The sequence below is a fragment of the Stegodyphus dumicola genome, chromosome 11 (assembly GCF_044657685.1).
Source record: "Stegodyphus dumicola isolate Sdum_Otavi_A_Nest chromosome 11, ASM4465768v1".
Lineage (NCBI taxonomy): Eukaryota > Metazoa > Arthropoda > Arachnida > Araneae > Eresidae > Stegodyphus > Stegodyphus dumicola.
The window spans coordinates 143,659,649-143,676,362 of record NC_140778.1 but is presented as its reverse complement, the minus strand read 5'-3'; the positions used below and the strand labels follow the sequence as shown (position 1 = coordinate 143,676,362).

The 16,714-nt window shown below is 35.1% G+C and overlaps 1 protein-coding gene across 3 annotated transcripts in view; it reads right to left on the bottom strand.

The window, feature by feature from the left end:
- Window positions 1-16,714, bottom strand: part of LOC118180528 (alpha-tocopherol transfer protein-like) — an 89,442-nt gene that overhangs the window by 65,017 nt on the left and 7,711 nt on the right. Inside the window, exon 1 of one of the 3 annotated variants that reach the window (XM_085827277.1) lies at window positions 13,210-13,624. The exons of the other annotated variants lie outside the window; for them this stretch is intronic. Within the exon in view, the coding sequence (XP_085683403.1) occupies window positions 13,210-13,342 (133 nt within the window). The 5' untranslated portion in view covers window positions 13,343-13,624. Of the gene's footprint in view, window positions 1-13,209; window positions 13,625-16,714 lie in introns of those variants that run through there. 3 annotated transcript variants of the gene reach the window in all.

The window sequence follows — 16,714 nt, the reverse complement described above, 5'->3', positions numbered from 1 at the left end:
ATTATTGGATTGTATAACAGTTAACTTAGTTTCTGTTATATAATTATTAATACTGTTAAGTGAATCTAGCGCCAGAGTGTCGCTATGGTAAACAAATACTAGAGTGAATTTTAAAGAATGCATTTATTCTATTGTGGTTTATGCGCTGTCGGCGAAGTAGATTTAATTCGATCCAATAAGTTTAAATGAAATGCAAGAAAAAATGCGTATAATTTAATATTCCGTACAAGGAAGTCATGTGGTGTACACATCATATTTTTTATTTATATTTTTTTAAGTGAAATAATAAGATATGTTTCCCCAAAAATAAAATTCCTTTGTTAAAAAATTCAAAATATGCGCTTTTAGTAACTAAAGAACTAGAATCCATATTATCATTACCGATATTCTTTTGAAAAATTAGTCCCAAGAATAGGAATAAAATACATTATCCATTGTGTGATTGTACTTAATACTGTTTAAGGCGGTTTGCTGACAAATGTCTGCCTATTCGTTCAACATAAGCAAATTTAGCTCTTTATTATTTCAACAAAAAAATGCCGTGCCGTACTGAAAAAGCTCTGCTGCTACATAGAAAACATCCTCGAAATTCTGCTGAATTAAAAAAAATAGCATACTTTATCGTGTTATATATAAATATTTGCCGAATATCATTTTTGTTTTTTTAACGTTTTTCCGATTAGTATCAATATTGAAAAATAGAGGGCGCCACAACTCCATTTCGGCGGATTCAATTTTCACTTTGGGGTAATATTTAATTTTTCTGCATTAAAATGGTTAGTATTTTTATCTTAGGAAACGAAGTAACATTTACAGATTCACCATGACACGTTTCATTTATCAAAATGTTATTTCTACAGCACAAAATGTGCACATACATAGATTACATTCAAATACTTTGCAAACCTAAAGGTTTCCGTAACCTAAAGTTTTCGGTTTTGCATTTTTCGCCAAGTAGGAAATTTGGCGAATTTTTTCACGCCTGTGTTGTAGATCGTCTGCAGAGTTTAACAGGTTTCGAATGTATATAACCCCCTGCAAAAAGCAATTTAGGAGGACAAAACGTTGAAAGCTTTCAATAGCCATCTGCAGAGTCTGGAAGCCGTAAGGAGTTAGTGCATTCAACGAAAAATTTCTGAAGAGCAATGTTTGGCTCTCCGCTAAATATAATTCAAATGAATAATTATTTGACTAATACTATTAATAAATATTCAGCTAAGGGTTATGCGAGAACGTGGAAAGATCATTCGATATTTTTTCAGAGAGCGTTAGGGATATGTTTAAAACTGCCTTCAGTTACCAATTTCGAACCATTATACGTTAAATCTTGAATGCTAAACTGATATTTACATGAAGTAATTTATAGAACTTAATCATAGAAAAAGAATGCGTTCAAATAATACTCATATTTTTTTAATAATCTCATTATATATTAGGTCAGCACTTAATTGAATCCATTGAAATTAAGTATAACTAAAACAGATTTAAAATAGTCTTTAAATATTAGGTATAGTGTGTTACTTTATATAAAGATTCGTTAAAGTAAATTTTGCCCCTTTAATATTTCAATATTTTTCTTGCATCACGTAGTATAAGTTATTTCATCGCCAGAAAGATGGCATGATTGGAAATTTTACCTTTAAATTAGAATAAATAGTTATAATGCGTACAATTCAGAATAGCGAATGTCTAAAAGAAAGCAGGAATTAAAATCGAGATCAAATAGCTGGTGTTTACGTGTGAAAAAAAAAAGGTGAGATAGCTTGAAATTCCATGCTTTCCTTCTAATTAAAATATTTTTACTAATACGAAATCAACAATTTCTGACTACTATGGATTAATCGTTTTTAAACTTTGCATATAACAAGACAGAATTCGTTTTTGGTACTTTCCCGATTTTTGTAAACATCGCAAAGTGTAGCAGAATTGTAGCGCCATCTTTCTGTCAGTAGGAATATCACGCAGGCAATCGAAAACACAAAAGAATATTTTCACACTGGCAGGCCTTGAGTATAAGTTGGCCTTGGTTTCAGTAACGTCATTGCATATTTCGCCAAGTAAGAAATTTGGCGAATTTTTTCACGCCTGTGTAGTAGATCGTCTGCAGAGTTGAACAGGTTTCAAATGTATATAACCCCCTGCAAAAAGCAATTTAGGAGGACAAAACGTTGAAAGCTTTCAATAGCCATCTGCAGAGTCTGGAAGCCGTAAAGAGTTAGTGCATTCAACGATAAATTTCTGAAGAGCAATGTTTTGCTCTCCGCTAAATATAATTCAAATGAATAATTATTTGACTAATACTATTAATAAATATTCAGCTAAGGGTTATGCGAGAACGTGGAAAGATCATTCGATATTTTTTCAGAGAGCGTTAGGGATATGTTTAAAACTGCCTTCATTTACCAATTTCGAACCATTATACGTTAAATCTTGAATGCTAAACTGATATTTACATGAAGTAATTTATAGAACTTAATCATAGAAAAAGAATGCGTTCAAATTATACTCATATTTTTTTAATAATCTCATTATATATTAGGTCAGCACTTAATTGAATGCATTGAAATTAAGTATAACTGAAACGGATTTAAAATAGTCTTTAAATATTAGGTATAGTGTGTTACTTTATATAAAGATTCGTTAAAGTAAATTTTGCCCCTTTAATATTTCAATATTTTTCTTGCATCACATAGTATAAGTTATTTCATCGCCGGAAAGATGGCATGATTGGAAATTAAGGAACATCTCGAGAGATAAATTGTGCAATTCGACGAATATTTCACAGCCGAGGATTTTCACTTACACTTTCTTTCAAAGAATCTGCTAGATAACAATGCATTAAGTCATATTTATTTTCAAACAATCAAGCTTTTCCAGTGTTAATAGAATCATTACAAGAGATCAAGATCTTGATTTAAGTTGATAGTATAATGTGATACGTTATATGCCCCACATATATTTTTTTATTTGGTATCTGTTATCATCATTGATTTGGTTATTTATTTCATTACGGCAAAGTACACAAGGGCTATCTGCATAAATAGAGGGATGGCTTCGTTGAGGACTTTTTTAAGTGAAACTGGCTTGTACCATGCTATACATGGGAAAAATCATGAAATCACCCATGCAACCAGACCATTCACTGCTATTCGAACCCCTCTCGGTCGTCAGTCACCTAATTTGCTATCATGTAACGGGGTTTGTATTCAAAAATGGATTGTCCAAGGATGTTGGCAAATATTAAAAGCATTTAAACATTGGAAACCATCTCAAAACCTGAATATAAATCAGAAAAATTCGTGATTTTTTTTTTTATTTATTATGTGGCAATATTACGAAAAATCCTTAAGATTTGCGGAAATTCGCTCAGTAAAAAAGTGGGTCTTGCGGAAGAATTCAAACAATGGATAACAACTTTACTTTGCAGGTATTTTGTCTGCTTTGTCAGCTCTTTGATTGTAAATCATCAAATAATAATTAATGGTAAAGCAGATGGAAGATCTTTACCTAGGTAAGCATACTTACCTAAATTCCAATCATTATTTCGGCTTGTCACTGTACGTATTAGATGTAAATAGGTGTGAACAGGATTTTCATACGTTATCATCAATTTCTAAGATGTTGTGTTTTACGGCTTCGTATATTTAGAGTAATTGATGATCATGTGATGAAGGATGAAAAACATAGGAGCAATTTGTAATAGTTTCAGAATAATTTTTTAAACTTCATTAATGTTATTCCAATAAAATCCCTGGCATTTTTAATTGAAACTGTTTCTTGTTCTGTTTGTAGCTTTTAAACATTGCGTTGGACTGGATTATTTTGGTTACGGCAAAGTGTACGAAAGCAGTTTACTCACCAGCGGCCGAGTGGTAAAGATGCTGAACACTGGTAGTTCGGTCCGAGGTTCGAATCCCGCGAACGGGCTGCCTTCATGGGCGTTTTCGTAGTTTTCCCCATGTGTATTGTGTATACGAGTCAGTTCCCCTTAGAAAGTCCTCCACGAAGGCATCCCTCCCTTTAGGCAGATAGCCCTCGTGTTCCTTGCCATAATGGAATAATCCCAATCCCTAAAGAAAGGAATGTCTTCATGAGAAGTTTTCTAAGTGGATCTGGCTCGTATCCACATTACGCGTGGGAAAAATCACAAAAACTCCCATGCAGGAACTTCTTTGGGGATTTGAACAATGGTCGATATAGCAATTTTCAGCTCTTTTAATGTTTGGCCGTGAACGGGTCTTGAGAATTGTTTTAATTATTAAACAAATGCCAGGCCATTGACCATCAGGTTATTAGGCGATGAGCTCTCCAGTAATTTTAACAATGCAATAAAAATTATTTAGTGCATAATACTCACCCAGATAAGTATCAGTCACGCCTTTTCTGGAGTCATACATCAAGTATTCAGAGGAATTATTCAGTTAAATTGAAATAAATAGGTACTAAGACAATCATATCTGCTCAAAAGTCCAAAGTAGTCGACAGCGGCAGATCCAGAACACTGCAAGTACAACAAAGCACACTCGAGGGCCTCCAACAGCGATCGCTGATTGCAGTTCGATAATGAAGGGAAAAGTGGAAAAGAATTTCAGAGTTCAAATCCTAGGTTATTTTCATTCTGTATGCTCTGCAGTGGATGGAATTTATAATACTTGAAAGTTAATTTAACCATACAACCACTTACACTAAAAAGAGTAGAAAGGAGGAAGGAAAAAAGATGGAGATAAACTATAATCCTTGAACGAATAATGAATAAAAATTAGATAAATATAAACATTATAAAAGAACTGCACAAAATTGTTATGGGTTTGTGTCAAGTATAATTCTATTGTTTGCTTTTCTTCGAGTATGAGCGCAAAATGAAAAGAATTGTATAAAAGCGCTTTCTGTAGGTCAGTTCTCAGTTCATGCAAAAGAAAAAAAAATTACTTTCCTTTCTATTGTTTAGATACTTTACACAGCTGTGAAAAGTATATCAGTTGTCAATCTATTTTTTTCTTTTCGAAGAAGAGAAAAGGGCAAACAAAGCAGCTTTTACCGGAAGGGAAAGCGTAGGTACCCCATGCAGATAAGAATGAAAGGAGGGGTCCAACCCCGCACTACGAGTGATTGATACTTGTTAGTTAGGCTGGCCTCAGCCGTGACCTTCGAGGCCACGCCTCAGTGCGATGTCATGCATGAAGCACCGCTCCCAGCCTTTGGTTTTGGTAATTTTTTCTTTGCATCCAGAGTTTCTTTTACAGCGCTTTCATAGTATTTCCACACAGGACAGTTCCATACAAATCGAAAAGCGGGACTTCAGCATGAAACAAACATTCATTGTTGAATGAATAATAGAAATTCCTATAGTTTAGTGGCATTTTCCTCAAAAATCACATCTTGGTCAATTTTCGATAACTTGCAACAGTGATTTTCCGGTAACTTTAAAATTGTACACGTCTTTCGATACGCTTGATTCGCTACTTTTATGTTATGTTACAAACACCAAAATGTTTTTTAAAAAAAATACATGTTTTGTCATCCTCATGTTATCATTTTATCTTTAGACATTTAGATTTCCTCTCACTCACAGCGAGAAGTCGCACGTGAAGGTTGTCTTTGCACGGCTCTCGGGTTTACCAAGTCAATTTGATTTTTCTTCTACGATCAGTTGTTAGCACATAAAAGGTTGCTCACCGGTCTTAAGTGACCAAAGAGTAGTAAAAAGGCCTTAGTGCGATTTTACTGATTCTTTGCATCTATTTTTCCCTGATGACTGAACTGGTTTAAGGACTTGATCAACATGTCACTGGTCAAACTAATTTTCGCTCGATATGCGGAATTAACTTCCAAAGAGAAGGATTTACCTTTGACTGAGGATGAAAGAATTGATCTGGATTTTCTATTAAATCTTCTCCCTAACCTATCGGATAAAGTACGAGCAAGTCTGAACTCTGCACGTGGCTTTGAACTAGGCTTAGCGGAAGTCGGTTCTAACCGGTTAGCGTCTAATGAAATTGATTCCCATCATGCTGATGTCTCCCAACACGATATGCATTGGACTGCTGTTACCAAAAGTACGAAACGTACTCTGAGCGATACTGAATCGGACCCTCCTGAGGTACAGAACAAATTTGATGTTCTTGCGAACATAGCTGATGATGACTCCGCTCTTACTGTCACACAGTACACGCACAGTACCAGACATGAAGGTGATGTTAGCTTGAAACGAAATCCCAAACCGAAGGCTCCCAAAAGTTTAAAAATCTCGCCTAGTCTGTACATGGGTAGTAAAATTACACAAACACTGAGTTCTGAGTTTGCGGTCAGCAGCCACAATAATGTGGCGCCATCTCGTGAAGGAACTGAGAAACAGGCTGCAGCGAGTAGGTCTGGAACCGAAAACGCAGCGCGACCACTCAGTTATCCAGATGAGGTCACCTGCCCGACTGGGCGAACTGACGCTCATATTCCCCAGGCTGGCGCAACTCAAATGAACACTATGGAGGAGAGACTTAGTGAAAATGTCACTAATGGTGAGGATAACAATAGTATGGACACAGACGCTAGTACGTCTAAGCAAAATACAAGCTCAGATGAAAACATAGAAGCGGAATTTGTGAAAAAGTCACGGATACCACCCATAACTGTTAAAGTAGATTACCCTACTTGGAAAAACATAGCTAGGGCACTTAAACAGAGAAACATTGAGTTTAACTCTAATAAGAATAATAAAGGGATTAAAATTTTCATCAGAAAACCTGAACATTACAGGCAGACTGTTACTTATTTAAAAGACACGAAAGTGGAACATCACTCTTTCACGCTTCCTGAGGATAAAGACATAAAAGTTGTGATAAGAGGTCTTTTAAGAGATACAGATACGGTAGAAATACAAGAGGAGTTAGAGGATTTAGGATACAAAGTTGAATCAGTTAAGCAACTTACGCGCAGAAGAAAAGGGGAGGTTATTAAACTCCCGCTATTTTTAGTTACTCTGCCTAAGAAACCCAAATCCAAAGATATACACAACGAAACTCATTTATGTGACCTAGGAATTAAAGTCGAAAATTATAAAGGCAGATCGGGCACGCTACAATGCTATAGGTGCCAAGGATTTCATCATACGCAAACTGGCTGTAACTATGCACCCAAGTGCGTGAGATGCGGAGAGGGACATTTGTCCTTTGAATGCCCTAATAAAAACTCTGACTTGCCACCATGTTGTGCGAACTGTAAACAATCTCACACCTCGAACTTTAGGGGTTGTGAGATGTTCCCTAAAAAGAAACAGGATAAGCCAAAAGTCTATACTAGTAGGGTTATAGAAAATAAATCATTTGCACAAGCCCTGTCTACTGGTTTGTATGCAGACACGATCAAGGAAGCAAAAACTGTTTTTGCACACCTGGCCGAGCTTGTATCGGTCATTAAGAGCTCCGGCTTTCTTTTAACACAGCAAATAGGACAAAATGCACCTACTCATAAGGACAAAACTACCATAAATAAAGATCTTAATGGATAGGTACGCCACACAAGGAGATCCCATAAAATTAGCATTCTGGAATGCTCATGCCATTCAGAACAAGTTGACGGAATTTTTAAACTTCCTTAACAATCACAATATTGATATTGCCCTTGTAACAGAGACTTTTGCCACGCCATGCGTGCGTATAAATTTGCCTAATTACCGCACATATAGGTGCGATCGTTTGAGTCACCGTGGTGGTGGGGCCGCAATTTATGTGCGAAACTCGCTACAGTCCTTTTTGATTAGCCAAGACAGAAACGACGGACATGAGATGGTCACAGTCTCAGTGTACTTACCGCAATATGGTGATTTAAATTTCATTTCATGTTATAATCCGCCCAGGAAACTACTGACGGAAAGTGTTCTTTCCAAACTTCTCTCTGACAATAATAAGTATATCCTAACGGGTGATCTCAACGCAAAGCACTCCGAGTGGGGGTGCCGTAAAACTAACCAAAATGGTAAGGTCCTCTATGAATTTATAAATAATCACCCAGTTGCCCTGCATGTTACTGAGGAGTATACGTACAGACCACAGAACCCAAGAAATGCAGACCTTCTTGATATTCTTCTGACAAATACTTCAATCCCTATTTATACTGAAGTAAAGCACGAATTGAGCTCTGACCATATACCGGTCATTGCTTACCTAGGCACTACTAAAGAGGCAGAAAATGAAATGATCAGCACGACTGACTGGAATAAGTTCCAGAAGTTTCTCAGTCAGAATCCGCCCATCTTTGATACTCTGAAATCGCGGAAAGATATAGATGATGCAGTTGATACCCTCACTGATTCAATCAATAATGCTATTGAAAATGCATCTAGACACGTGAGAAGAAATAATAACCCTGGCATTCTGCAACAGGAAATTAGAGAGATGATTAAGGAACGGAATAGGATGAGGAAAGCGTGGCACCTTACATGGAGCCCTCACGTTAAAAGAGATATGAACAAATTAAATAAATTAATTAAAAGGAAAATAGATGAGCATAAGAGAGATGTATGGGAGGAAAAAATTCAGAATCTTAGTCCGAATGATGGCACCCTCTGGACGTTCATGCGTAACTTGAAAAGGCAGCGTACATGCAATAAGCCGATTTATACTGAAAACTCTGTTGCTCTCAATAATAAAGACAAATCGACGGTAATAAAGACAAATAGACCATTTAGAAGAGCAGTTCAGACCTAACATGACGCCCATGGACATTAATTTTGTCAATGAGGCATGCTACTTTGTTAGGGATTGGCTTAATGCCCACACCGCTAAGAGGTACATGGCCACTGCTACCCCCAGTGAGATCAAAGAAATCACAAAGAAGCTTAAAGTCAAAAAGGCCCCTGGCATAGACGGTATTAATAATCACGCACTTAGAAATCTGCCCTGCAATGTTGTGACAAAATTCACGAGTATTATCAATGCGTGTCTTAGTCAATGCTATTTTCCCACAAAATGGAAAATCGCAAAAGTTATTTTATTGCCTAAGCCCGGCAAGGATAATACTAAGCCAGATGGGTACAGGCCCATTAGCTTGCTTCCGGGACTAGGAAAGGTCTTTGAGAGATTAATCTACAGCAGATTGAAACACTATATTGAATTACTGCCTCCAGAACAATTTGGTTTCCGGAGAAAGCTTTCAACAACGAAGCAGCTGGTTTGGCTCGTCGAGTTTTGTGGGGATGCGCTTCACAAGAAACAAAATGTCGCCTTACTCATGCTAGACGTGGCGAAGGCATTCGACCGCGTCTGGCATGAGGGGCTTATTTATAAACTTATAAATCTCCCTATGGATAGAGAGCTGATTCAACTAATTATGTCTTTCATCACTAATAGGAAATTCACTGTGGCTATTGGAAAGGACATCTCCAGTTTACGCACCATGAATGCAGGCGTCCCACAGGGGTCCATTTTAGGGCCCGTTCTGTATTTATTTTATGTTCATGACTTCCCTAGGGCTCACATTGGCAGAAATTACTTTCTTGGGTGCTATGCGGACGATACGGCATTAGCCGTAAAGTCCGCAAACGCACACCATGCAATCAAGAAATTACAGGAGCTTCTACCAGTGGTAGAAAAGTGGTGTACGACTTGGAGAATTGCTATTAATGCCAGCAAGTCGCAATTATTATTGATAAGGAGGAAAAATACACAGTTGACTATTAATAGCAAGCTCTTCTTATTCTCTGAAGAGATTCCTAGAGTTAGTAAGGTGAAATATTTAGGAGTAATGCTAAATGAAAGATTAAAATGGGGGAAGATCATATAACAGAGGTCAGAAGAAAAATTTTCACTGTTGTAAATAGTCTCATCCCTATATTGGGTAATTATTCTAGCTTAGACCTGAGGAAGAAGAGGCTAGTTTATATCACGGCAATTAGGCCATTGATGACTTATGCGTCGCCGGCCTGGTGCACGGCTACCAAGGAGGATATAAAAAGACTTCAAATCATGCAAAACAAAGTCTTAAGGCTTATCACCCATGCTCACTTTTTTGTGAGCAATGCTACACTGCACTGTGACTTGAAACTGGACACTCTAGAACAGCACCTGAATAAGATCAACAGGAAATTCTTCACGAAAGCTCTGAACTGTGACCATATGAGAAATTTTGATATCTTTACCTACGAAATATTGAATGAGGACGCCAAACTGCGCCCACTTGCGGCCCACCTTATCAGGGACCCGAACTTTCCCACCTAGTGCCCACCTGTAAATAATGTACCCAATGTGTTTATTAGCATTCTTAATTTTGTATCTTACTCATTTATTGTACTTCACATTCAACACTCATTTTATGACTCTCACTTAGTCACGCCTTTACCGGGCCGGTTACTTGCTAGTGAGCTCTTGCGTTGCTGGTCTTCCTATTCTTTATCCGTCTTTCTCCTCCTTACTGCGGACATTATGTGAAGATAGTTCTATGTTATTGTGCCCATCCGGCATAAATTTGATTGAGCCAGATAAACTACTGATCTCAGTGGTATTCTGGCTATAAGTTATCAGTCAGTCAGTCATTTTATCTTTATATAACTGAAAAATAATCACTTTGGGTTAACTAAAAAATAAAGTTCTGCTCTCTTTCTTAAAATTTTATTTAGCAACTTGTTTAAGTGAGGACTAAATGTAATACAAAATTATGAATGAAAAATCTTTGTTATTTAATGCATATTCTTGAGTAATGGTCTGTTATTTCTGAAAGAGTTTCAAAACAATGAAATAAGCACCATCAATGTTATTAACTGATATATAAATATATGCTTTGCATATTGTTACCTTCTGGATTACCTCGCAGTATGAAAATTTAAGGTTTTTGTGAATCTCCATGAATTAAATGTTTTAACTGTTTTATAAAAATGAAGCAATATTCTGTAGAGTAAGTCAATCAAGATTGCTGTCTGATGCCATTCAGGTTAATTTTTAAATGTGAAATTTATAGTTATTATTTATTATATTATCATAGAAATATTAAACTGGATAAAATCGCTAAAAGAGGTATTGAATGCTCTGCCAAAATATATTTACTAGAAAATTGGAATTTGATAATGAATGTATCCTAAAACATCTTTTAAGTTAAAAGTTTGAAACTTGATGGTTAAATGTAAATATATAAAATTATGCATGTTAAATTATTTGTAATCAAGCACCTAGTAACATAGGTAAGTTTTTATTAAATGGGTAAGGAAAGTTGCCATTGTGGAGGAATTTCGAAGGGAAATTAACTTTGAGTGGGTATTCAAAATAATGCAGGTAATTTTCATTCAAATTATGTTTATACATATTTCTAATGTAAAATTTTCTGGTATGTGCTAAATTATAGTAAATTACTTTACTGGAAAAAGATTGTGAATGCACAGATTGTGAATGCCCATGCCGAAAATAAAAAATATTAAATATATATGCATATTTATGCATACGCTTGCAAAAAGCATGTATTTGCCTTTAACGAAATACGTAAATATTCATTAAATTATTTATATATGTATTTGGAAATGAAGGATTTATACCTTCTGAAACTTCTGAAAAAGTTACTGTGAAGAAATCTAGTTATTAGATATATCTAAATTTATAATGATTATAAATATTATCTAAATATATAATAACTTAACATTTAATTGTAAACATAAATTTAAATTCTGTCGACAAATACGTTTATAAAACTATTTAAGCAAGAATTGTTCGTACTGGAAAGAAATCTGTTAAAAGGTATTGTAAAGCAAATTCTATGAGATGCGTACTTAAGAAAGTAGTAAAAAAGAGTTTTTAGAATATGTATTGTTGAAATAAAGGTTAAAAAATATCGTAAATATTAAAAGAAATTTTTCCTTAGATTCTATAATAACTCAGTTACAAGTTTTAAATAATATTTAGAAAAATAATCCTTTTTTTATTCCCTTTCAGAAATATTTATAGAAAGTCAAGTACACTGAAATCAGCACCAATATTTAATATATTTCACTGTTAAAATAAAAGGTGCTCTAATTTGAAATGAACAGAACAGAACATTAATTATAAATTGACTCCGATTTTCGATTTAATGATGCCTCAAGAGCTAAAAAATCATCTGACATTTGAGAAAGTATTTTAGGAAGATGCTTTGTAAATAGAAAAGAAATAAATCGTAATTTTAATATTAGTAACACAATAAACTTTGATCTTAATTTTTATAATCTTTATTACCTTAATTTTTTCCTTATTGTAATTAACGAAAAGTTGTGAAAATATTTCATGCAAATTAACTGTTCTGGAAAAAGTATAGCATTTAATTTAGTTCAAAATGAATTGTTGCTTAAAAATGCATTTTTTTCACATACTTAGGACTCTGAAATATTACACAAAAAAGAAATGTATATTTTGGCATCTACGAAGGTATCGCCACTGCTTCAAAGCAGTGAAAGGGGAAAACCGGTTAGACCTCTCCCAAAGAATGTCTATGTCTAATGACTTATGTAAACATTTTGGCCGATCAAGTTCATCTCATCGTACAAACTTTGTTCCCCGATGGTTATGGTGTCTTCCAAGACGACAAAGCCCCTGTTCCCACAGCTCACATTGTCCAGGACTGGTTTTCTGAGCACGAGGATGAGTTGTCCCATCTTCCCTGGCCACCACGGTCACCAGACATGAATATTATTGAACCTTGTGGTCTACATTGGAACGGAAAGTGCGTTCTCGTTATCCACCGCCAACATCGTTATCTGAACTTGCCACCGTTTAGCAGGAAGAATGGTATAATATTCCCTTGGCAAACATTTATGCATTCCGAGAAGACTGCAAGCTGTTTTGGATGCCAACGGGTTTTCTACACCATATTAAGAAAAGAAACATGTTTTTTTAAAGGTGTTTCCATATTTTTTTCCAACCCCTGTATCTAATATGCACAGAAAGATATAATATGCATAGAAAGATATCTAATATTCGCGGATACGTATAATGCTCGTAGAAATATAAACGTAGAAAGAGTATCCATAACTAGAAAGAGTTGTTTATATGAGATTCTCACGATATGTCTAAAAATATCGACGCCAATTTTAAATGTTTTATATGCAGATCATTTGACTGAGATAATTATATCTAAAATTAATAACCATCTAAATGTAAATAATGTATATTTTAAGAACATTTTCTTTACCAGTTTTATAATTTAAGCAGCATTATCGAAATGAAAAAAAAAAAAAAAAAATCAAAGGATTGTATTTACTTCTAATGAGCCTCTTCAGTTCTTCTAGTGCATTCCTTTTTATTTTAGGTGTCTCTCCCAGATCCCGAAATGCTTTTTCTTCCAACTCCGGTGTCAAACCTTTCAGTAAAAATGACAAAGGTTCACTCGTCATCTTGCATCAAAGGCTTGGCAAGCTCTAAGCATGCCACCAACTTACGACGCAGATAACAACATAAATAATCAAATTTGCTTTATCTTTACTTTGAAAAAATTATCCGGTATCCGATTAAAAAGCAATAAAAATAAATAAAGAGCGATAAACTCTAATGATAATAATGATACATTGAGACTTTCCTGTTGTCTGCTTTTTCAAACACAGCCACTTCTTTCCCCCTTCTTCTAATAAAATGACATCCATTTAGCGTGAAACCTTGAAAACGTTAACCTTAGAATGTTAACGTTGAAGTCCATTTAACATTATCCTTCAAAAGTACAAAGATTAATATGATGCGTCTTGAAATCTTTAAAAAAAAATAAAAAAAGTACTTTATCCCAGTTACATCACAAAGATAAAGGCAGTTTGATAGGATCAAACTCTTTTTGAGGAAGTTTATCATTATTCCCCTCCTCCTTTAGTTTCCCCCCTCCAAAACGAAGATTGCCTTGCAACATTGATTTAGATTGTAAAGCTGGAATAATCTCATAAATTGGCGTGCTTTTTTGTGTGTGTTGGGGCGGGGGAGAAAGCACAATGAAATTTATCATTCGGAATATTTTACTTAATGACGTTATTCTGCAGATTGTTGTAAATAAAATTACCGTATATTCCGTCATATAACGCGTATTTTTAATACAAAAAAATAGGGCTGAAATTTATGGGTATGCGTTACAAGCCGGATATATAAATGACAGCTTGAAAAATAAGGAAAGAATTAGATTCGCACATGCACCACAATACTGCTTATTTAGAAGAAATGACATATATTTGGAAATTAAACATTTTCACTATCGGATAACATGAAGAGTTCGTCATATTTCTCTTCCGTCATGTCTTCAGGCGTATCATCGAATTTTGTTTCATCTTCGTCATCACTGTTATTTTCATCCATAAATAAATAGTCATATTCATCCATTTCATCTGTCACCAACACGAGATATCCTTGTTGGAGCAGCCTCGATTTTCCCCAAAATGAATGGCTTTGCATTTGAAACCAGCACAGCGTTTGTTTCTTTTTGCGGGAGCCATATTTATTACTTAAAGGAGTCCTAGTTCAGCAGTATTTCAGATAAATCAAATGCGATGTACTAAAGTCTTCGACTTTCACTTCGAAATTTCGATTTCAAATGAGTACAGAAAGAGAAAACATCAAATGAGTACAGAAAGAGAAAACATCAAATGAGTACAGAAAGAGAAAACATCAAATGAGTATAGAAAGAGAAGTTCTAATTCCACGAACTCATTCAGGTTGGAAGTGCTCTACAATAGCATTCTTTTGAACATCTGTATTAAATAGAATTCACCCTCTTTGCCGGAATATTTACTCCCTCAAACATTTAAACGCACGCACATATTGTTCTCCTCATCGCTTGTCAGTACGTTTTATCATTGTTCGAAAGGCTAAGACAAATGTTCCAATAAGTGACCTCAACACATAACAGCATTGCGCATGTATCTCTTAGTTTTCTTCGTGAAGAATTGGGTGCGCGTTGTACGACGAATATACCTAAAATTTTTTTTTAATGTAGCTTGAAATTATAGATGCGCGTTATACACCACCGATGCGCGTAACGCGCATCGGTGGTGTATATCGGTGGTGTATAACGGTATATTAAATAAAGGCGAATAAATTCAAAAATTAATAATACTATAAAATAATCATATAGCACTATAAAATAATTATGTAATGATATAGTTAATTTAAATTATAAATATAACATGTGGACAGGATTATGAAAACTATAGCAATTTGCAAAGTAGTACATAAAAATCTAGCAAATGAATGAAGGTGACTTTGGCGAGGGGGGAAGGAAACAGCTAGACATACAGTTCCAGGTTTTTGTGCCCACGGTTAATGTGATATATTATTAATAATGATCACAGGCAGAATAGCACTGAATAGTATATTAGTTTCTTCGTTTGGAAAACATCTGGAACTTTTACTTTTATGAAATGTTACGGACTCCTTTCATAGGAATAAATCAGTGTTAGTAGCTTTGTTAATTCATAGTTAGTTCTTTATCACTTGTTATGTCGTGGAGCAAAAACAATTTTACTTTACACCTGACTGCCACTGGCTCCGACATAGCAATGTGAATATTCTACATCTAAAATTTTAAACACCATTCCAGAATTTTAAATATTTATTTAATAGAATTCTATTCATATATTTGCAAGTTATACACCATAAACACAATAACAAAATTTTGAACTTATCTGCACCAGCGTGAATAAGCCTGGCATAATTTCTGAACTCGACGCAACTTTAGGAGGTAAAATACCGCAAATTCAAACACAAGGGTTTCATCCTCTTCAACGCAGCTAATTTTCTGAATATATTTTACTAATATCCGCAGCGAGGCAGCGGATTCCATTTCATGCACCCAAAACTCAAATTTTGTAACTCAATAGTATCGCAAAAGACGCAAAAAACATCGACTCAAAATCAAAATTAAATCTATAGAATATCATCCGCTGTTGCCATTCCAGCACTGCCAAGTTTTTCTTCCTGCAGCTGTTGCCAGACTTATCCTCACTGTATGTGAGAGGTACAACATCACTGTTAGTTCTAATTATGATCGTTACTGTTGGTGTAGTATTGCTGTAAGAAATTATTGCTATTGTCACGTAAGGGCTTATTACATCTAATTGCGAGGGTCGTGGTTTGAATGCTGGAGAACTCACATTCGACTTCCCCTCCCCCTTTCTTGCTTCAATAAAATCTATAACTTCTACAGTGGGGTCCGAACTGAAATGTAGTTTGCGGTAATTCAAAAGCACCTCTATCTGGTTGACTGGGTCTCGTGGTTCTAACTGATCACGCATTAAGTGGGAGAGAATCTAAAGGATTATTGATTTATCCCATACATGCTTTTTTGAAGTTCATAGTTAAGCACATCTAGCTAGCAGTTGATGTTATCCAGCTAGCACTTGATGATCCAGCTAGCAGAAGACGTGTGGTTCGAATCCAGGCGACAGCACAGGACTTTTTTTTCCCATTTTTCATTCCAAAAATTTTTAAACACTTTTAAAAATGTTCTTCATAAACGTTAGCTGACTGGGAGAAAGTTATATTTTACATTTTAATACCGGCTAAAAATATTGTTCTGCATGGTGGTTTTTGGCGCGTTTATTTTAAAACCAGCAATCTGGTATTATTATCGACAGTTGTAAATTTAATTATATCTTGCAGCTGAATCCCCCTGCATAAAAATGAAGCAATAAACATATGCCAATGAGTTTAAATAATTAGAAAATTTCAGCTATTTCATGTTCAGTCATTGACTGATATTTGAATTTAAAATTAAATTTCATTGCGTTCTCAGT